Here is a 21,117-nt window from a genome sequence, read left to right on the forward strand (position 1 = left end):
AAAGGCAAGCGCTATAGATCTGCCGTTTTATACGAGACTATTGATTGCAACATATCAAAACATTGCCAGTAGGCGGTCTACTGTTCGTCCGAAGCCAATCATATACTCGCCATGATATTGTGATTGGTTAAAATTGGTTTCCCCACTTCCGGTAGGCTGGCCCACAGCTTTTTTAGAAACTTAGCGATTTCTCAGTTTGACTGTGAGTCCTGTTTGAAATCTTTATGGATAAGCCCGGCTAGCTCAGTCGGTAGAGCGTGAGACTCTTAATCTCAATGTCGGGGGTTCGAGCCCCCCGTTGGGCGACATTTTTCGTCGAATGAATGATGCTTCTACTTTTTTTCGCTTTTTAAAGCAAAAGGAAACCATTATGCTTCTTTTTGTGCTTTTGCGTAAAGGTTCCAGATTTTGGGAACGAATAAATACTGTGAAATTGCCTTGTTACAAACTGCAACACCGTTCAGTACACCGTAACTGTAGCAGGAAATGTATTGTCCGAACAAGACTAAACAACAGTAGTTAAGTACTGTACAGTAATAGTTGCAATTACACAAAGCTGACGGTGTTTCAAAGCTTGGAAATGCCAGGTTGTGCAAACTGCAAAGCGCCGATGGTGATCTTGCGGGCCGTAACTTTTACCCTCAGCCAGTAACATGATGGCGCCGGCGGAATCGCCATCACATTATACCTGCCAAAGGAGCCGCGAATGGACATCAAAATTTATCGAAAAACTATTTTTTTTATAAATGTGTGACTTTTTTTTATCAATTTATCAACTACCGTTGGTACATAATAAATTGTTGAATTTCGATACGAATACTAACTGAACTAGAACCTAACAATAAGGACCCTCAGAATCAGAATTCATGACATCCTTTTTTCAGAGCTTTCATTAGGCTTCGTCGTCGTTTTATTTACGTTGCATAACGTCAGTGGAATCTATCCAAGAAAACACGCAGGTAGCCACATGAAACCCCCTTCATGCTTCCATCAAGAGTACAAATTGCCAACACCCACTTAAAAAACCACATGAAACATTGAAAATGCACTTCTATTTATTTACGGGCTTTCTCTTTGGCAGGGCTGTCATTTGACGCTGCTTCTGAACTATCGGACGCGTCATGGCTCTGACTGGTCTTCAACAAGCGGTACAACGCCACCGCTTCCTTCACGGTGGTCTGTTTGACACAAAAGGCCTGAATTTCAATAAGGAGATCCTGCAAAGACGATAAAAGATAATCACCTCAATCAAAACGTATTCTGTATTGACTGCCAGCGCCGATCTTTCTTACCGGGTTTTCACTGAGATTAAGGCTTTTTATTACGCACAGCACTTTGAAGGAATACGCAAACCAGCCGGACCAGACGGTTCTGGTTGTATGTCGACTCACTCGTGGAGGTGCTGTCACATTTGCGTAATGCATACGATACATACAGCGGCAGGAAATCACTGGGCACCACTTTAGCCTTTAAAATAAAAAAGAACATTAAAACAAATATCCAAAACCAAAGGGAAGTAAATGGTTATTGGTTGCATTGCACCTACTTCGTGCAATCGATTGATAACCTCCATGGTGTGCACGGTAACATTTGTGGTCAAGAAGGCTTGGAGATATTTTTTAAACCGCCTGAAATCGTGACATCATTTATGATACACGTAGGGAAACCAGATTGAACAAGTTGGAGAATAGTCAGAATGTAGCAGCCACTCACGTTTGCCGTATAGCGTTGTCAGGAATTTTATGGACGCGTTTGAATATTTCCGTAGCAATGCCGGGGTTATTTTCCACTATGCCGAGGATGTCCTGCAATACCACAATTTTCACACATCAAGCTGTTGCATTCATAGACAAAACCAAAATAATGTTGAAAACTACAATTATTAAATGCAAACGGCGACGCACTTAATCTTTTTCGTTATTCGACATGATAAATTACGGAAAAAAATTAAACCCTATGTGCTAGAACTGTTCCGCAGAAGAAATACGAGTACGGTTTCTAAAAACTTTGGCCCGTCAGTTTTTAGAAGCTGTATTTCTCTGCAGCCTCGTCATACATAATGAAGAACTGCAAAATTTCTTGAAACACTGTACATACCTCCGGTGTCATAACAGCGCCGCCCAGCACCAGCGTAGGATCCGCTTCAAAGGCACTGATCAGACTGTTCTGTTCATCCACATGCAGCGGACTTCTTACAGATTTGGTAATCAACGATGACACGGCCAGCCACTTGGGAGGAATAACCAGCATGGTCGGATCCAGGTTCATTTTCAACTCTTCGACCAGCTGAGGATTCATCCAGACTAACTGCGTAGACAAAACGTTTCAAATGCGCGTCATGACTCGTAAGCCATTCCTCAAGATGTTCTTTCATAACTTAACGCCTATGGCAGGTAAACGATTAACGCTTTTGACAATGAATTTAGCAAAATCCTAGAGTATGATCTAAAGAGCGCTCGCTGTCTTATAAATTCCACCCTGGTGTGAAGTTTTCATTTCACAATTACAAACCTCGCGTCGATTCAGAGGCATAATGGTGGGAATAGGACGCATGAGCTCCGGTATGAAGGTTAAATCCGGCTGTGGTTTTTGCCCAGACGACAGCAATTCGGCCGTTTCACGCGCCGCTCGACCACTTTCCTGACGAGATCTACAAAGAAAACCGTGTAAAACCACCGAAAAAATGATAATCTATATCGAAAAGCTGATATTTATACACGTTTACTGAGCCCTCTTACACTAGAGTAGTATTAATTAGCGAATTAGCCAGTAAGACGAGAATACATATCGTGTTGATCAAGTGAAAACCGAGATCCGGACATCGTAAAATTTTCAATCAATCAGAATAAGTCATTCGCTACAATTCTACTGCCTACAGTGTATTTAAGTGTATTTAATATAGAAGTGTATATAACGAGAGGTTTTACTGTAATTCCAATTTGAAGAAAAGAATTTATTTCAGTTTAAACGACACATTAAGCGTCGTATTCTTTGTTAACTTATTACCTCGCCTTACTACTCGTACCTTATCCTTGCGGCTACACGTAAGGGGAAATGCAAAATTTTAATATGATATTACTTATTAATATCACACTGACTCCAAAGCAACGATTCATGTAAAGTTGTAAGAACAATCAATCTGGTAAGGATGTACTGATAAGTTCTAAATAAGCAACCACAATTGTGCGAAAAGCACAAAATAGAACTCTTGAACAAGAACAGTAATTGACCGGTATGCACTATTAGTATCGGTAAGTCGAAAAAGATTTTAAGCCGAAAAAAGCTTCATCAAGTAAACATTAAGTAAAACATACCCGACCACCGTAACGTCAGGATAGTCAACAACACAACTGACTCCGGAGCGTTCCATGACCGGAACACGATCCTGTCGCTCAAGGAACTCTTTGTCAAAATGCGCAGTGTCCAAAGGCTACACAGAACATTATATAATATTTAAATCACGAATACCGGTATCCATAAAACAAGAACAGCAAATTATGTATGCTACTCAGCTAAAAATAGACAGAGTGTTCATACTGTATACCTGTGTGCTAGTCCCATCGATTTTGCAGAAAAATGCCGGCTGCTTAGTAAACATCTGCAATATCAAATCTTAATCATCCTTCAAACCAGATTCCAAAGAACACGCAAAAGTTTGATATCTGATGCTGCTACTTGGGTTTTAAGCTGAAAATACTTTAAAGAAAGAAAAGTAGAGATTCACTAAAAAATATGGAATAAACAAAATGTATTAATAATCGAGGTACAAGGTTAACAGATGACATACTAAATGCATAAAACAACGCTCATGAAATTCGTCCAAACACCCTACCATCGGATTCATCACAACCCAGTAAAACAAAATTTAAAAAAACTTTTATTTCGTAAATCGCCGGTCCAAAATTTAAAAGCCTTAAAGCTGCACAAACCGATAGTTCTATTATTAATGGCGTGATCTAAACGTTGTCTTGTATTTTTTACTTACATCGGCTGGTGGTGTTGTGGTCAGAGCGGCTAGAAATCTGCGACATCCGGGAGGGAATTTAGCCAAACCCATAACAAACCAGTCGGTGGCATCCAGTGAGAATCCCGTGCGGCTCAAATGCTCCGCCACCTCATCATTGGGAATGCTGCCTAATTCGGAATCTTTGGCCAAATCGTGCAGTAACTTTTCCTGCTCTTCCGGATGCTACGAAAATGAAAACAAATTTAAAAACAAGACGATATATAAAAAAATAGAAGTAGAAACCCTCCTAAATATTCGAAAGAACTAAAAATTTTACAAAATGCGAAAGTGGGAAAAAGAAAAGATCTCAAAAGCGTACACGAGTATTTTACGCGGTATTAAATCCACAGACACTTTGGTGTTTGCAACTATGCACAGCAGAATCATAAGTATTCTTGTTTTAGTCATTGTAGATTTTCATATGGGCAACGTGTACTTATGCAGCCTTACCAAGAGTTTATAGAACAATGGAGCAAACGGATTGCAAGCCAGTGGAAATTCTTTGTACATATCGTAGAGCAAAAATACCGCCGTCAACTGCGGAATGGGAGTATCCAGAATTCCACATAAAAGGAACATCTCCTATGTAAAAAAATCCGAACGGTTAAATTGCTAATATACCGTACTGACAGCACGCAATGACTGAAAGATTGAGGACGTGAGCAATCCGAAGTTCCAAACCAGGTGAGCACGAAAGTCCACGAGTACAGAAAAAATACAAACGGCAGCGGAATATCCGAAATCGTACGAAAGTAAAACGTATGGCGAACAGATACTGGGAATTTTTCAAGAAATTATCAGTCGTTACAACAAGAAAGGGACCCTCGAACACAGGAAATCACACAGCATTCTTCACTTATTCTTATTGACTTACGAGAGCTCGTCCGACGCGATAATGGTCTCCTTTGGGGAAAGAAGTGTTGAACTGTTTGGAGATAGTTTCAAACGACCAGCCGTCTGTCAGCGCTTCCGATACCAAGCTGAAAAAATCGCATCCATAAAGTACTTTCACGGCATCCCGAATAAGCTGTAAGATTCCTATTTACTTAAGAACCGTCTCCGCTTCCTGTGGACTAAGGAAAGCATCATAGGCAGTCGATCCTGCAGCAGCCATGGTACCAGAAAGTAAAACCTATCCTCGGGAGCCAACCAAACACTTGGTGTACAAAAGCTGAATACAAGAACGCAAGAGTTTTCACAAAATTCCAGAGAACCGATGTAAATACTGAAGAAGTTAAAGCAAAACTTCCAGTGAGAAAACCTTCAACAAATTCTGACACCGCTTTTGAAATTTCTAAACGGAAAAACTCCGAAAAAGTAAAACTGAAAATGAAAAAATGGGCAATCGTTTCAATTCGTTTGCTACAGTTTTACAGAGTTTACGGCTACCGCCCGTGAAAAGCATTACCTGTGAGGAGTTGGCATCGCAATTCGCATTTCGCAGTCAGTCACTGCCAGACTGTGACTGCCTTTTGTGTTCACTTCCAGTCTGTCACTTATTTTGAAAAATGAAGACGTACGAGGCTTATCTTTTGGCAGTTTCCCTTTATTTATGTGAATCTTGCTATCAAACGGAACGTGAAATCCAATGTAAAGAATGCTTGACTTGCTAAAAAAATTGGTTGTCGTTTTGCCGGCACCGTTAGCCGTTAGCCTGACGCCGCTACGTTAACGCCTTAACCTGACGCCGCTACGTTAACGCCTTAACCTGACGCCGCTACGTTAACGCCTTAATAGTGTTGGGTAGTAAAAGTCTTTGCCGATATACTGTACTTATTTTTACTATCTGCTTTGGAAGTTTACTTATTTTTACTTACTATTCAAAATTTTTCGGGACTTTTACTTACTTTTACTTACTATTTCAATTTTTCCAAGGACGTTTACTTACTAAATTAAAGTAAATTTACTAAATAAATGTAATTTAGGATTGAAAGTGTCGAATGCGTTAGTTTCAAAGCGCTGAAAACTACTGAAAATGGTGTAGAAAAATTTCTTATGCATTAATCAAGCTATACAAGCGCTTACTGAAAAGTAAATACTGCTGCTTTTTAGGGCGGCAGGCTGACAGCCAACTATTGCGCACACTCACTTTACCTGCGAGAGGCGGCGGCTGACACGCCAATTTTACATAAAACGAATTAGTAAATAATTTAGTAAATGATTTTTATTTATTCAACGCTAAACCTTAATATTTACGTACTTTCTACTATTCCGGCAGCACATTTACTTACTTTTACTTACTTTGTTTCCAAAACCTTACTATTTACTAGACTTTTAATATTAGGCGGACTTTTACTAAGTAAATGGCCGTTATTTAATTTTATTTAGTAGCACAACACTACGCCTTAACGGTACAGTAATTAGAAATTATTCTTTTTTCTCTTGGCACAGGGCTTTAAAAACTTTAAACACCGCACATAGAAGCTTGTACGGGAAACCTAATATTACAAGTTAAACAAAGTTGTAAAGTTACGTTTATGGCTGTGCAAACAGCAGAACAATAAATATCGTAGAATACGGGCATTTGAGCATCCATCACCCAGACAGCTTACCATTTTGTCTACAAAATTGACTGAATCGACGTGCTATGCGCGGCACTCGTATGGAGAGTTCAGAGTGGATATGTGCGTAGTCTGCGCTGTGGATTGTACGCGGAACAGGTACTCTGATAACACAAGCTGCATTTCATAACTAGATTCTGCAATAAAGCTCTTGTAGTTTATTCCCAGTTACACCAAAACGATCCGACCTGATTGGCAGCCGGGCAGTGGAGTGAACGCAGGGGCGTGGCCGTCGGCAGCGCGAATATTTCAGACGGCATGCGTTTGGTCGGTGAATTTCTCGATACTCGACATTTGCAGTAGTTCGCGTTCGGTGCGAAGTAAAGCGTTGTGCTGCGTGTGGAAAAACAGGCAGGCAATGCCCGGATTAGTTGCAATAGAGTGTGTTGCGCAGGCCTTTCGTATGGCAACCAGATCGCCTGATCCCGATCGGAAACTGGGTAAGTCAATGTCTTTTTCTAAACAAAAAGACATTAAGACAGCTAATAACACGCAGATTGATCTGTGTTTGTTATTATGGACATGGGCGGTGCCATTAACGATCTGCGCGATCGTCTCGAAGCATCACTTGAGTCCCCGACCAAGATCCGCGATATGACCATCTTCACGTGCTGTGTTGACGAACTGGAGCGTTTATCATCACCCATGCAGTTAACCAAGAAGGACCTCCTGGAATCCCGCATCGGGAAGACCATTAATGATCTCCGCCGCGAATTGCCCAGTAAGGAGGGCAAATTGGCCAAACGGCTCAAAGCGCTCGTCCGTATCTGGTCCACCCGGCTGATCGAATCCGAAGAGCCGACGTCCACACCTCCGACGTTAATCGCCGCTCCGGAGAACGGCACCACGGTTCCTAGTTCCCCCGTTATCCCCAACGGCGTGCTGACGACGGCCGCCACCACCCGGACGGCTCCCGTCAAGCCCCCCGAGGCGGACGCCGTGTCGCCCAAGGTGGGTCGGGCCAAGAGCCAGCTGACGATCACGCTGAAGCGGTCCCGCGCCGCGGCGGAGGAGCCCCCGGCGGTCGTTAAGAAGCCGCGCGTCGATAGCCGCCCCAACACGCCCGACTCCCCGGGGAATCCGCTGACGCCGGACGCGGCGGGGATACCGTCGCGGATCCTACACCGTCCCAAAGTGAAGACGCACGACCAGATCCTCAAAGACCTGCAGGCCAAGAATCCCGACCTGCTGCCGGCGGAGAAGCCCGTTGACAAGGTCCCCTGTGATGTAACGCTCAAATCGTCTGTGATTGCCGCCAAAGAGGAGGATATGGAGGAGCCCGCCGGACCGTCCGGACCCCGCGTCGATCCCGTGGACGCGGAGCTGGCGGATATTCTGAAGAATCTACCGCCGTTGAGTGCCGCCGATGGGCCCCTCTCCTGGGATGTCGATGAGGCGTCCACGTCGGCGACGACGACGTCCAGCGGGGAGGTGGCCCGGGGCACGCGAGACGCCGACGGACACCTGCACAATTACACGGAGGCCTTTGTTGATCGGATGCAGAGCGGTGAGAAAGTGGTGGTCTTACCGTATGTCTATTTTCCATTCCCGCGACCGTGATCCAGAAAAAGCTGTACAGTTGTCCATTTTGTCAGATTTGACAGTCTTGATAGTTCGTCTCTTCAGTTTTATCAAGATTAATTGATCTGTTTATTTTTGTTACGTATCGTTGGTTGGCACCGTGGGCAACCGCTTTCACACACACACGCAATTGGGTTGTGAACCTCTTTCCCTGTTTGCTAAATTAGCAACAACAGAGCGTTTTGTTTCTCATGGTAGGATTTTTTTGGACGAAAGTTGTGTTATTTGGCAAAGTATTTTTCTAGAATAGTTGGAATGGTGTTCGAAATGTAATTATTAAAGGAAGTTTGTTGCTAACTTGGTAATTTTCTGCCTAACAACGGATTATCGATCTTTTCGGGCGTTCATTGTAATCCTAAATCCACACAAAAATATTTCCATCAGAGAAGGAGAAAAAATAAAGATTACTTAGACGACACATTCCGCCACCAGGGAATGGATACATCATCAAAAAGTAACAACAATAACAAAGGATTAAATTACTCGAATTTAACAGAATTTATTCCTGTATTAATCTTGCCACCACGGTATGACCCGCGCTTTTTCTTGGTTTTCTCATGGCGGAAATTCTTCCCTTTCACGGTGCGAAAGTCCTGCGCCGCCTTATCCGCCCAATCTGCATCGCCCATTCCATCCCTGAACGCCCGATAAGAATTATCTAATAAACGTGGATCCGCCGCGGTAGAATGCAGTTCCTCCACGGTAGCTTCTTTCACACGACGAAACGGCGACGAGCGACGCTTTTTGGCGTTGGGCCCATTCTCCGTCGCCTCGTCGGCATCCATTCCGTTTACGTCTTCATTTTCTTCCCCATCGCCGACGGCTTCACCTTTAGAATTAAATAATGCGTACACTAGTAAATCAAGAACCAATAAATACGCAAATAAAAGTTTAAAGAAAAAACAAGGCACCAGACGAATTTCGGTTATCGATGCAAGCAATTACATCATATAAATTTATAAACTAATATTTTCTATCATGACCGGCTTATTGATGGATGATTTCGTAAATTCGATTAAGGTATGTATCAAGGCAAACAACGAAGAAACCAGCAAAGATCAATGTAATGCAGACAGATAATTCGGTAATTAATAAAGTAAATATCACCATCCTAATTTTAGTGAAGCAGTTTATGTACGTACTTACAGCCGATCCGGCTTCAATCTTTTTTCCCGCCGGCGTCCCATTGCTTTTGCTGAACACCGATGGCCCGGTATTATCATCCGAATCGTCCTCACTGCTGGACTCGGCTTTTCGCTTAACATTGTTCTGCGCTGGTTTCGTTGCAGAATTCACCGCCACATTCTTTCCTGCCGCTCCAGCTGCGGGCGTTGCCGGTTTTTTCGGCTGCAACCAAAGTCATCCAATAAAATACGCACTGAAGCACTGAATTTCTATACCGCGGCCTTACCAGTTCATCTTCCGAATCAGAATCGCTGGATGATTCCGGCATCAGTTTCTTGCCCGGAGTCGGTTTCGCTGGTGGTGCCGCAGCCGGTTTCGCCAGCGGTGTCGCTGCAGGTTTTACCGGTACTGCCTTTTTTGGCTGCAACCAAACACAGTCATCAATAATTCACACCTCATCACAGCACTTCATATGATTATTACTTACCAACTCGTCCTCAGAATCATCGTCGCTAGACGATTCCGGTACGGGTGCCTTTCCCGGAGTGGTTTTCGCCGCAACAGGTGGAACGGCCGTTTTGGGCTTGGCAGGCAGCGCATTGGCTGCTGGCTTAGCAGGAACTGGTGTCTTTTTCTTCTTATCATCTTCCGACGAGCTCTCCTCACTGCTGCTCTCGGGTTTTTTGGCAACCGGTTTCACTGCAGATGCCGGTTTAGCCGCTGGGGATGCCGCTGCTGGCTTAGCGGTAACGGCTGTCTTCTTCTTGTCATCCTCCGATGAACTCTCCTCACTGCTACTTTCGGGTTTCTTCGCGGGTGTTTTTACGGGAGATGCCGCTTTAGCCGCTGGGGCTGGCGTTGCAATCTTGGCCGGTGAATTCGCTTTCGGTGCTGCTGGCTTCGGTTTGGCGTCCTCATCCGAATCATCCTCATCGGATGAATCCGATTCCGCCTTCCGTTTCGCATTGTTCAGTGCGGGTTTTGCTAGTGGAGTGACCACGGGTGTCTTTGCTGGAACAGGCGCTGCAGGTTTCTTTGGCTAAAAATCGCAACAAGATTAAAAAGACGCATTCAACTGCCTATCCATACCCGCCTTACCAGTTCATCTTCAGACTCTTCGGAACTCGAAGATTCGGGCTGTTGTTTCTTTCCAGGCGTCGGTTTTGCCGGTACAGGAGCAGCTGCGACCGGTTTAGCCGGTTGCGCCGGCAAAGCTTTCACGGGCGCTGGCTTTTTCGGCTTCTCATCTTCTGATGAACTGTCTTCACTGGAACTCTCCGCCTTCTTAGCTGGTTGTTTGGCGGGAGGCACAACGCTGGCTTTGGCCGCAACCGGTGCAGGTTTTGCGGGAACCTTCTTTGTGGCCGGTGTCTCGTCGTCGGAATCTTCGTCTGACGAAGATTCAAGCTTTGGTTTCGCAGCTACGGGCGTTGTTTTAGCAGGTGCAGGAGGAGCGGGTTTATTGGCAAAGCCGCCTGGTGAGACCTTCTTCACAGGCTACAAAATAAGGAAAAGATTTGTCAGCAAACAAAAGTAAAAGCGAATCATTTAAAACCGACTAGCCGTGTTCAGCAAGGGATGCATGCCAAAGCTCTGAATAAATAAAAATACGCATAATAAAATCGTTGAACCGAAGCCTGAACAATATGAAAAAAACGGTTTAGCATAAGTTATGGTGTTTAGTCAGAAACGGGTTCGGGTAAGTATAAAATCAACAAAACGGGCAAAACCTCAGAAAAAGCTTGATAAACTTCTGAAAAAAAATTATAACAGAAAATACTCATGCAGACACAGTCGTATAGTCTCGTACTGAACAAGTTTTCATTGTTCGCTGTATGCTGCTTTTTCGTTTTCACCAAATTACTAAAGATCTTATCAGGTCCTTCGCCGAACTTTTACAGCAAAAGAAATTATAAAAAAATACTCTAATCTTGCCACACATCTAAATTTGTTTCTATTTTTTCAGTTTAATATTACTCATTTTTCCATCTAATCTGGCATTTATTTTCCATCTCTGTTGAGTATTGACTATTCAATTTTCTGCTTACCAGCTCATCGTCAGAATCTTCATCCGAACTCGACTCAGCAACCTTCTTCGGCGGACTGGGTTTCGCCGCTGGTGTAGGAGTAGGTGCAGCCTTCACTGGTGCCTTCGCAGGGATCGCCGTTTTAGGCTTTGGATCCTCATCGGAGCTGTCTTCCGACGAGCTCTCCGCTTTCTTCGCCGGGCTGGGTTTCACTGGAGCCGTCGCTGCAGTATTCGGCTTGATCGCCGAAACGGGTTTTACGGTCGCATTAGCAGCCGGGGTTTTCTTTGGTTTTTCGTCTTCCGAGCTGTCCTCGTCAGAAGATTCCGCTTTCTTGGCCGGTAGATGATTCGCAGCGTTCTGAGTAAGCTGGTTCTTGACTGCAAACTGTAAGTTGATCTTTTGGCGAGCCATGTCACCAGATGATGTCAGCTGACCGAGATATGTATAACGGACGGGAAGCTTCGCTACGGCTGCCATCATGCCAGGGGTTAAACGGTCAAAGTGGTCGGCTGCCATCAAGAGGACGTATGCGTCGGCGAACCCGGCGCAAGCCCGCTGAAATACAGCTCGGGTTTCGGCTGGAACGGCCTTGTCGCTGTCGGGAAACTTGAAACGACCGGGATCATAGCACCCCAAGTCACTCATTTTTACGGCTTACAAGTCTAAATGCAGCCCCAGGAAGAGAAATCCAATTTAAAGCAACTAAATTTACTACTCGCTAAAAAACAGCAGCTGGCACGAGTAGCTACAAAGCGCTGAAAATTAGAACAAAACTCAAACTGTTGCGAAATGACACGACTGGAGAAATGTGAAAACCGGACGCACGCACGAAAGCGGCTCAAAAAATTATACAGGGACCATGGTATTACAGGCGGCGTTGTGGCCCATGAAAAAGTGCTACTTAAAAAAGGCTGCACTACCAAATATCCTGTGTCATCATTTTTATGCGCACCATAAAGCTTATAGAGTTGCTCAAGTTGAGATCAGAATTTTCATTTTCCCGTTGTTCCTAGTTTTGATTTTGTTTAAACTTTAAAAATCATAAACTATTACGTCGTCAGTACTAATTTTAAATGTCGAGTGTACCATTTTAAAATGTTATAAAGTGAAATCTTATGACTGTGTTGATACTTTGCTCCGTGATATGCGCTGTGTTTAAGAGGAATGTCGAGTAAAGCAGGTGGACGAAAACGGAAGCGGGATTCATCCATCGGTTCCAGGGCTGGTAATCTTCCAGCAACAGGTGCAGGTGTCAGTGCCCCCACCCCTGATTCGGTACCATCGACGTCTACCGCGGATACCATGGATGTTCAGGACCAGGCTACTCCCGCAAGTGGTAAGTGAACTTTCAACTTGGAGTTCCTTTAAAAAGCTGAAAGCCTGCTGTCCGTTTCGTCTGTTTTCCACGGGTAATGTTTTACGGGCTGCTGCATTTGTAGATCTCAATGTTATTGCGTTTGCTGAGAAGCGTTCCAGGGAGATTCGCACCCTTCTGGATGCTTTATCTACAGCTCCTGTTGGCAAGCAAATTTTCCAGCAGCTACCACGCCATATGCGCCGACGCGCTATGAGTTACAATATAAAAAGACTGCCGAAACGGTTGCGAGGGTTGGCAGCAAAGCAAGTACGTACAAAATACAAAATTTATTGGTATTAGTTGTAATGGTTAATTAGCGTTACGCCGCTAAGTGGGATAAATTAATAAAATTACAAAGTCATAAAAGGATTACTAAATTTTCTGCTTAGCAGTAAGCAGGTTCGTTTTTCAGGCAGTTTTTCCTTGTTTATGATGTATTGCCGCTGCTTGGTTTGCTGTTCAATTTCAGTCGCTTTTTTAATAAATTTTCAGTCGACTGTTTTTAAATTTGGATGAAGGATTTTATTATTTTGCTTGCTGTTAGTTATGAGGAATTTGTATTGCGTTTACTATGAAAGTCTTTTCAAATTCACAGACTAGCCAGGCTAAGATTCCAAAACGGCACCGCAAAAAGTACCGAAAACGCCCGGGAAACAAGAAGATTGCCTATGCGAAGCGTCAAACCGTGAATCAGTGGCTGGAAACGCACGTATGGCACGCGAAGCGCTTCCACATGCTGACGAAATGGGGCTACAAAGTGGCTGATTATCCGAACGATAAGGGCTTTCGAGCGGCATTTCGCGCCTCAGCGGAGGAGTGTCTGATGACCGATATGTCTTATCTGGTGTGCATGGAGCTGGAAGGGCCGGAAGCGGTACTGCTTGAGGGCATCCAGCAGTTGACCGCATCTGATATCGGTACAAATCTTTAATTTGAATTGCTGTTATTGCCGCCGCTGTCCAAATAATCGGTTTTTGTGAAAATGGATTTAACCACTGGATCATTTATTTTGAAAAAAATTAAAGATTTGTTTTACAAGTACTGCATTAAGTAATAGAGAAATTTTATCGCTGATTTAGTTTTCTAGCGTACAGAGCAGTGATGTGGATACGCGATTTTGAGTACATTGCGCTTTTTTTGCAGGTCGAACTTTCGCTTTCAAAGATTATCGCGATGGCCATTTGGAGGGCACATGTATCCTCTACGAACCGCAAAAATATCCTTTTAACCCCATCGGCCCGGTGAAATTTATCTGGCAAGCAGCGTTAAACGACTCGGTTAGTCGGAAAATTAACCTGTGGCTGCATCCATGTATAACGGATCAGCTTCGTGAAATTCTGGTCAAAATTTTCCAAATGGAACTCGTATCGCCTGGACCGCCCGTAGCTTCTGATGTGGCAATGGACGAGGCCGAAAAGCTTGAAATACCTGCATATGTTTCAGCTGACTGTTTGGAGTTTAGTGGTGATACCGGTATTATTCTCCGGATACTGAAGAAGCAGTTCGTGCGATTGCGACTCACTGGGCCGAAAAGCACTCTCGTCTTGAAAAATGTTTTGCTGAATGTGGATTTTGATGCGGAGATTGCGGAAGGATCGTGGAAGCATGCTTTCGGGGATCCGGTGATCAGAGAAACGGCATTATCACAAGCGAGTGTTTGGAAGGAAATGAGTGCCACACCAAACGAATCTGCCGTTCGTAATGCAAGTGTCCTTGGTTTGATTGTTCGGGATCCGCGGTTAGCGTTGCCCGCTAGTAAAGTATCGTTGTCTCGGATATCCGGTAAATGTGAAAAGTGAAATGACTTGCTCAAGATGAAAATTTTATTGTGATCTTTTTAGCAACCGCTGATGATGCCGAATGTTCGCGTTACCCAGATAGAAGCAAGAAATTATCGTTTTCTTTGCTGTGGAACGGTGAGGTTCGGGAACGAGTGCGGACGGAAAGAGTCACTGATCAGGAGATGAATCGTCGCCGTTCAGCACTTCCGGTACCGGGTACGTTGAGTAGAGTTAATCGACGTCGCTTCCTGTTCTTTCCGTACTTCCCAAGAAGTCTGAACTGGTGGCCTGACTGTTATGCAGTTCGGGAGCGGGTTCGACTCCCGCGCAGACTATATAGTTCAAAATTCTATGGCGATAATTTTTATCAGTTTTTTATTGGGATGTAAACTGCCGTCTTCTTATTATGTTCAAGGCATGGATCTGCAGATGGGCGTTGAAGAGTCTTGGATACCGGTTGTTTTAATCCGGAATAGTGGGTATAATCGGACGTCACGATTGTCTCGATTAGGTAAATCATAAATGAATCATTGTTTTTGTAGCAGAAATGTTTTACAAAAATTTTGCTTGGTATAGAATACGGCGCGGGATGGGATATTATTATGCCATCAGGATGGGGAATGTCCTTCTGGATTCCGTTGGTTTACAATGGCGCCCGCGTTTGCGGACAGCGTGATCTCCGAACTGTTTCACTGCATGAGCTGTCGCTTCAGCTTCCGTTTGATTTTCCAGACTCGAAAGCTGGTAAAATGTTAAATAATGTCATGCGGAAAATTTTGTGTTTTTGCTTAAATCATGCGGGTTGTTTTTCATATTGCGTTTTACAGGTATCGCTGAAAAGTTGGATAGCCGAAAACAGCTTGAAGCAAAGCATCAGCGATATCCTCCGAACAAGCGACCCAACTTCCTGAAACTGGGTGTGGCCTCACCCTTTTTATCACCGTGGAATGTTCTATTTAATAACTGGATACGGTTTTCGTCTGAAATTTCTTTATTCAAATCCGTTTTTGAGTTAGAAGCGGAAGCAATCGGGAAAGAAGACAATGAACCGGGCTTTCATATTATTCGGAATTTACGCCTTTTGGCGATTTTAAAAGGTTTTCTCGGAGAAGGAAAGCAATTGGAGGAAGTGATAAATGGAAATTTGGAGCTGTTTTCGAAACATCGTCAAGTAAGTGCGCATGTCTCTCAATACTACTCTGTAGTAAACGTTCCCGCGTTTTGCTGCACACGACGATGTTACTTGCATCGTTAGAAAATTTACAGTATCAAGATGTTGCGATTGTAGTAATTACTTAGAATTGAAAATAATTGCTTTTCTAAATTTACAGGGTTTAGTTCCGGTTGTGCTCAATTTGTCTTCCGGTGGAGCTGCGACCGAATTCGCTTTGATCTGTGCTCCCACGAAAGAAGATCTGGAGTGCAGGAAAGCCACGAGCGATTTCGGTGGCCCGGTTGAGCCGAAACATCCCGATCCGTTTCGCAAGTCTAAAGCCAGAGAACGCCGTAAATTACAAATGGAGAAATTGTTGGGTGATGCGGATAACGTGCTGGATCAGTGCAGTCGGAAGACAATTGGTTATGTGATTAAAGGGGGATTTTCTTTTATTTGCGGGCATAATATTGCCGTGGGGTTTTGCTCATTAATTGGGTTTTTGTGGATGGTGCGGGATATTTGGATGGGGCAGTCGGAAAGGAAAGTGCTCGTGCGATCTGCGCATTCTTTTCAGTACCGCTTTGCCGATGTTGAAATGGATATTTTGGATGTAAAATTTTAATTACTGTACATATACCGTGTTTTGCCGACGCGATTTCACGACGGTGTTATAAAATTGTTTTTATGGAAATACAGAATTTACGGTGAGTGTCGGTGTAGATGTTCCGGCGTTTTATCACAATCGTTATCTGCGTAACTTCGACTACACAAAATTTCGAAGCAACGATATCAGATAAAGCTGCAAAGTCCGCAAAATTAAAGCTGTAATGTTGTTCTAATTTTTATTTTTCCCTTTTCGTAGTTGACATATAAACACTTATCCGGAACGACACAATAAAAAAATTAAAACAAATTTAACACAGTTTTAGACAGTTATCTCGAGGAAGCCGCAATAATGTTTCGTTTAAAAGGATCCAAACTGTTGATAAAATTCAGACCAACGCTGCGCAGAGTCACTATCGGGTTCCAGCGTGTTCCATACAGCCGATGCAGCAGATCCACCGTCGCCATGACGGGAACAACACGGCGCTGCGCATCCGTTTCGTACTTGAGCAGGTGCGCTATGGAATTCACTTCGTATCCGCACTGGACGGCTTCACGCAGACGCTTCCGCAAATCCATCACATCGCCAAACCCCAAATTCACGCCCAAACCCGCTAGCGGATGAATGCGATGGGCAGCATCACTGAAAAAGCACATGAATCGTCCGAAACTTACGAGCAAATTGCTTAGCTTGCTTGTCACACACACTGCAGTAATACAAAAGTCAGAAAAAAGTCACAAGCGAAGACTTCCGACGAAAATACATACCCGATAAGAACCGTACAAGGAAGAACATATTTTGTCGCATGTGCCAAACTCAAGGGAAACACCGCGCGGCTATTTTCATCCAGTCCCGTCAAGGTAGGTGGCAACTGTTGAACGCTCCGGGAAACTGAAAAAATTTAAAAATTTTAAAAAAACGATCTAAGCACGTTTTGTTCTTTTCTAAAGATAAAAAGCAATAAATTTCAAAATAATCGTCGAACGAAAGCCCACAGGGCATGGCATTCCAATACAGATAATGGTACTTAGTATTGAAACCTGATGAAAAAGAATAAATTTGATGCAGGTGAAATGTACGAATTTCAAATTTAAATTTATCTGTACTAATTTACCTATGCCGCACTTCTGTAATACGCGAGAAAGTGTATCAAGGGTCACATTGACCGATCCCATTTTGTCCTGCTCATCCCACTACAATCAACACACAACAATATGTCTAATTTGTGTCTTATAAGTCTGCTTACAATACCGGAGTACAGATATCTACAAGAAACAGCCTCGGCTTCGCCTCCGCGTTTCTCAGTGGATAAATATTTCAAACAACATCAAACTCAACTAAACACCTACCAAAGCACGGTTTAATGCATCCAAGAAGCTTTCCGCGTCCATTTTTAACAGCTGCATCGCATTTTCCTCACTTGTTGACCACACAAGCGAACTCCTTTTCTCGTCTAACTGTCAAATACGATCATAGAAGTCAGCGCATTCATTGTCAGAACATAATTACGAACTCAACTGAATACAGGAAACGATGTTTTACTCGCAGAACAGAATACTGTGCATTCGCTTGGCAGCAAGCGCACAACAAACAGGCAATACTACAGCTTATGCAGGACAGTGCATCGACATACCGGTAAAAGCGCAACAGGTCCGGATGAAGTAAAACGCTGCCACGCGGTGCTGTTGTCTTGAGGCTAGAAGAATAATCAAACGATCAGAAACACCTCCCCAATAAAAGATCTCAAAACATTCAGAAATGCACTGAATACAAGTCGCATACTTCGGACAAATGGACTGTGGCAACCAACCCTCGCTGTCGATAGCTCCAGCTGACATTCTGAATTCCCATAGCTTGCCTGACTTCCGACTGCGGTCCATCTGCACCAATCTGGAATGCACAAAATCTAGTGAATCTATTTCCTCTGGTGCATGCTATTTGGAATTTTTCCAGTGAGTTTTTCTGAATCAATAGACACGAAAGTGCAGACAAAACATCAGCAATGCAGGCACTTTGACAAAAATTTAACAGAATTAATTGACAATATTACCAGCAGACTCGTTTCCACTTGAGATCCATCGGACAAGGTCACTGTGGCAGCTTCATAACCACCCGTATCCGGCGTTTGACTGTCCTTGGTACTGTGACTGCTTTCGCCATGGACCAGTTTGCTGCGCCGCGATGGTAAATCATAAGACGTCGCTTTAACGTTATGCAAAACCTGCACGCGATCCAACTGACGTAGTCGCGTCCATAAAGCAGTGCTCAATACGGGCTCTTCGACAATGTACGAGATGTCGTCGAGATTGGCCGGTTCAAAAGAAATCGCCGCGTCCGAAGAAGATTCCCAGACCTAATTAATGGAAAACATGGCAAGCAATTTTAAAAAGCGCAAAATACAACGACGGACACAGTGCAGTGACGATTACTATAAACTTACTTCAATAATCTCAATAACGATTTCCATACAAACTGATACTCAATTCCAAAATTAATGTGAAGAAAATTCAACACTGTACTTATTTTAATTCAACATTTTTTCCCCGTAGAATCACAACCCGAATATTAAGGTCTGGCCGGATGCAGAGTGCAGACCGCATATTACTCGTAATTAAATTTTTTGTGAATTCTTATTTCGGAATAACAAAATCAAAACTAAAAGAACACGAATGTAATTTTACTGCCTAATTTTTACCTGCAATTTGCGGACAGGTTTGACTCTGAGCTTCGCTATGGTATCCCACAGTGACAATTCTGAAAGCGACAAAACAATCATAAAATGATGTATTAATTCGGTAGGTCAGAAACAGCGCTCCGATTACCTTCAAAGAATTTTCTGGATCCTGGAGTGATGGAAAACACACGATTGCTGAACCGCTCCGGAGCCGTGTTCCATACTGTCGGCTCCCTAGGTTCAATCACCAACACGCTGAGCTTTTGCAAAATGGGATCCGCAGCTTGAAAGAGGCGCCAAGAGCGTTAAACACACGGAACGTTACTAACCAGAATGTTAACCCTGGCAGATAAACTGCCTACCTAGTGCGCAGGCGGCAGCGGTTCCCACTAACCCACCACCAGATATCACCACATCGTAATACTTTTTCACGGGAGATGCTGGGATGCTGTAGCAGCGGCGAATCTGTCTGCAAAGGTTTTGATTGGGAGCAGCTTCATTTCATGTCATTATCAGCGGGTAAGTATCAGATACAAATTCATAATTCGCTAGTTAATCAGCTCAATAAGTAGGTACGATGTAGGATATTATATTCCTTATTAAGCAGTGAAACCTAGAAAAAATAACATTACAGTATAACAACAGTGTTACAACACCGTGGAGTTTTCTACCAAAACCAAAATAGTGTGGCGTACGGGTGCGAGGCAGACAAGTCGCGCTCATTATCCCACGAAGAGTGAAATGTAAGTACGGTCAGACGGGTCAGTTTCCTTTTCTTCAGTCCTCAAGGTCAGTATCACGACCAGATGTCTCGCATCCGGTATTTACCAGTCAGGCAGTCACCCACCGACATTTAAAAAAGTAAAGTCTACGTTTTATAAAATTTCTGTTTTCTTGAAAAGTTTAAGGCTTAGGCACGGCAACCGCAAATCTACTATTCTAGGAGCTGTTTGTCCCTAACGTTGCTCAACTCGCCACGCCTTAACTTTCGTTAGTTTCGTACTGAAATTCGCACTTGTGACTTTCGTCAGTCAGCAGCTTTCGTCAGTTTTTCTGTCTCGCATGACGTCGCATCCCTTTTCGTTTTTTCTGCGGGAATAACTTTTGATTCTCACATCAGTTATTTTCGTATTGTGGTAGAAACTGCTCTAGTAAAATTTGATTGATTGATTTAGCATTTTCCTCAGCTGTTAGGCCTTCATGGTCGATTATTTTTTAATGATCGTGAATTGTTACAAATTGTAGCATACTTCTCGCAACCATGGAGGTTCATGTTTTGGCAATCACTTGTATAGTTTGTCACTTTTCGATATACTCCGACTCGTTTTGACATTTAGCCGTTCGTTTATCGTATCCCGTTTTGGTTGTCGTACATCTCGTTCCGGATTATTTACACTGAGTGCGATACACACCCTGTGCCACACGATCCGTGATCCAGTTCCACCATGTTCCGCTCCTCGTCTATCCTGTACGCCATGTCCGCCACCGTCCGCGCCGTCAAGCGCTCCAAAGGCTTCCCGATGCGTGCAGCCCTGACCATTGCCCCCGCTGCGGTCGAGCGCGTCCGCCAGCTGCTCAAAGAACGACCCGACGCTGTGGCGCTGAAGATCAGCGTGAAGCAGCGCGGCTGTAATGGCCTCTCGTACACACTGGACTACGCCACCGAGAAGGGGAAAATGGATGAGGAGGTGGTGGAGGACGATGTCCGGATCTTCATCGATAAGAAGGCCCAGCTGACATTGCTGGGCACGGAAATGGACTATGTGCAGTCTAAGCTCAGCGCTGAGTTTGTCTTCAATAATCCCAATATTAAGGGTACGTGTGGTTGTGGGGAGAGTTTTAACGTATAATCAGTAATAATCTGTTGCTGCACTGTTGTGGTTTGTTGGACAAGTATTTTGATGCACTCATTTTAACTACTTCTACGTATTTATTGCGATTGTGTTACGGTTTTTGTTTTGGTTGCGATTACAACTGTAGTGAAATCTCTGTGATGGAAAATAACAACACAAAATAATATGAAAATACTGGAATAAAAAGGGTGCTTGTCGCCATTGTTTCATTACGAGCACGGAGTATGTACTGTATTGTTTCATACTCGTATACTTTTTTAGTAACCGACGTTGGGGAAACGTCAAATGTTAGTGAATTAGTTCATATTTGTGTAAAATTTCTTCATTCACTGAATGTGAACGAGTTTTCCTCTTGTTTGTTTTCTCTTGTTCATTTTCATACGCGCCAA

The 21,117-nt window shown here is 43.7% G+C and overlaps 6 protein-coding genes and 1 non-coding gene across 8 annotated transcripts; 4 read left to right on the forward strand and 3 right to left on the reverse strand.

The window, feature by feature from the left end:
* The first annotated feature begins 232 nt into the window (after positions 1-232).
* On the forward strand, positions 233-305 carry Trnak-cuu (transfer RNA lysine (anticodon CUU)). Its single transcript has one exon. It is a non-coding gene; the product is annotated as a tRNA-Lys (tRNA).
* Positions 306-881: 576 nt separating this feature from the next.
* On the reverse strand, positions 882-5,348 carry LOC129587559 (CCR4-NOT transcription complex subunit 11-like). The gene is given in 13 exon segments (XM_055481356.1): positions 882-1,217; positions 1,293-1,319; positions 1,321-1,467; positions 1,547-1,628; positions 1,714-1,805; positions 2,098-2,307; positions 2,512-2,650; positions 3,315-3,430; positions 3,545-3,598; positions 3,986-4,189; positions 4,457-4,588; positions 4,881-4,986; positions 5,053-5,348. Coding segments are annotated over 13 exon segments (1,539 nt in total). The 5' UTR covers positions 5,121-5,348; the 3' UTR covers positions 882-1,055.
* A 1,493-nt stretch (positions 5,349-6,841) lies between these two features.
* On the forward strand, positions 6,842-8,441 carry LOC129587392 (mediator of RNA polymerase II transcription subunit 26-like). The gene has a single exon (XM_055481127.1). It carries the CDS (start codon positions 7,084-7,086, stop codon positions 8,125-8,127), a length of 1,044 nt encoding a protein of 347 aa, XP_055337102.1. The 5' UTR covers positions 6,842-7,083; the 3' UTR covers positions 8,128-8,441.
* Positions 8,442-8,478: 37 nt separating this feature from the next.
* Positions 8,479-12,089, reverse strand: LOC129587391 (nucleolar protein dao-5-like). 2 transcript variants are annotated; one of them, XM_055481125.1, is made up of 6 exons: positions 11,322-12,089; positions 10,372-10,770; positions 9,761-10,312; positions 9,560-9,694; positions 9,291-9,495; positions 8,479-8,977 (listed from the first exon to the last, which is right to left on the reverse strand). In XM_055481125.1, the coding sequence occupies exons 1-6, from the start codon at positions 11,946-11,948 to the stop codon at positions 8,628-8,630; spliced, it is 2,268 nt and encodes a 755-aa protein (XP_055337100.1). In that variant the 5' UTR covers positions 11,949-12,089; the 3' UTR covers positions 8,479-8,627. The 2 variants fall into 2 exon arrangements, with proteins under 2 accessions (XP_055337100.1, XP_055337101.1); XM_055481126.1 differs by having other exon boundaries at positions 8,804-8,977; positions 9,295-9,495.
* A 229-nt stretch (positions 12,090-12,318) lies between these two features.
* Positions 12,319-16,355, forward strand: LOC129587547 (ribonucleases P/MRP protein subunit POP1-like). The gene is made up of 9 exons (XM_055481341.1): positions 12,319-12,639; positions 12,743-12,927; positions 13,256-13,577; positions 13,804-14,442; positions 14,502-14,657; positions 14,857-14,952; positions 15,018-15,185; positions 15,269-15,612; positions 15,773-16,355. Exons 1-9 carry the CDS (start codon positions 12,468-12,470, stop codon positions 16,217-16,219), a joined length of 2,529 nt encoding a protein of 842 aa, XP_055337316.1. The 5' UTR covers positions 12,319-12,467; the 3' UTR covers positions 16,220-16,355.
* Positions 16,356-16,443: 88 nt separating this feature from the next.
* Positions 16,444-19,376, reverse strand: LOC129587403 (ubiquinone biosynthesis monooxygenase COQ6, mitochondrial-like; the record flags this gene model as incomplete). Its single annotated transcript, XM_055481142.1, has 10 exons — positions 16,444-16,843; positions 16,969-17,092; positions 17,316-17,394; positions 17,551-17,658; positions 17,835-17,897; positions 17,984-18,091; positions 18,252-18,554; positions 18,897-18,955; positions 19,024-19,158; positions 19,238-19,376. Coding segments are annotated over 10 exons (1,431 nt in total), but the record flags the coding sequence as incomplete, so codon positions are not given.
* Positions 19,377-19,917: 541 nt separating this feature from the next.
* Positions 19,918-20,937, forward strand: LOC129587445 (iron-sulfur cluster assembly 1 homolog, mitochondrial-like). The gene has a single exon (XM_055481186.1). It carries the CDS (start codon positions 20,321-20,323, stop codon positions 20,723-20,725), a length of 405 nt encoding a protein of 134 aa, XP_055337161.1. The 5' UTR covers positions 19,918-20,320; the 3' UTR covers positions 20,726-20,937.
* The last annotated feature ends 180 nt before the right edge of the window (positions 20,938-21,117 follow it).

This window comes from Paramacrobiotus metropolitanus, unplaced genomic scaffold (genome assembly GCF_019649055.1).
Source record: "Paramacrobiotus metropolitanus isolate TYO unplaced genomic scaffold, Prichtersi_v1.0 Parri_scaffold0000025, whole genome shotgun sequence".
Taxonomy (NCBI): Eukaryota; Metazoa; Tardigrada; class Eutardigrada; order Parachela; family Macrobiotidae; genus Paramacrobiotus; species Paramacrobiotus metropolitanus.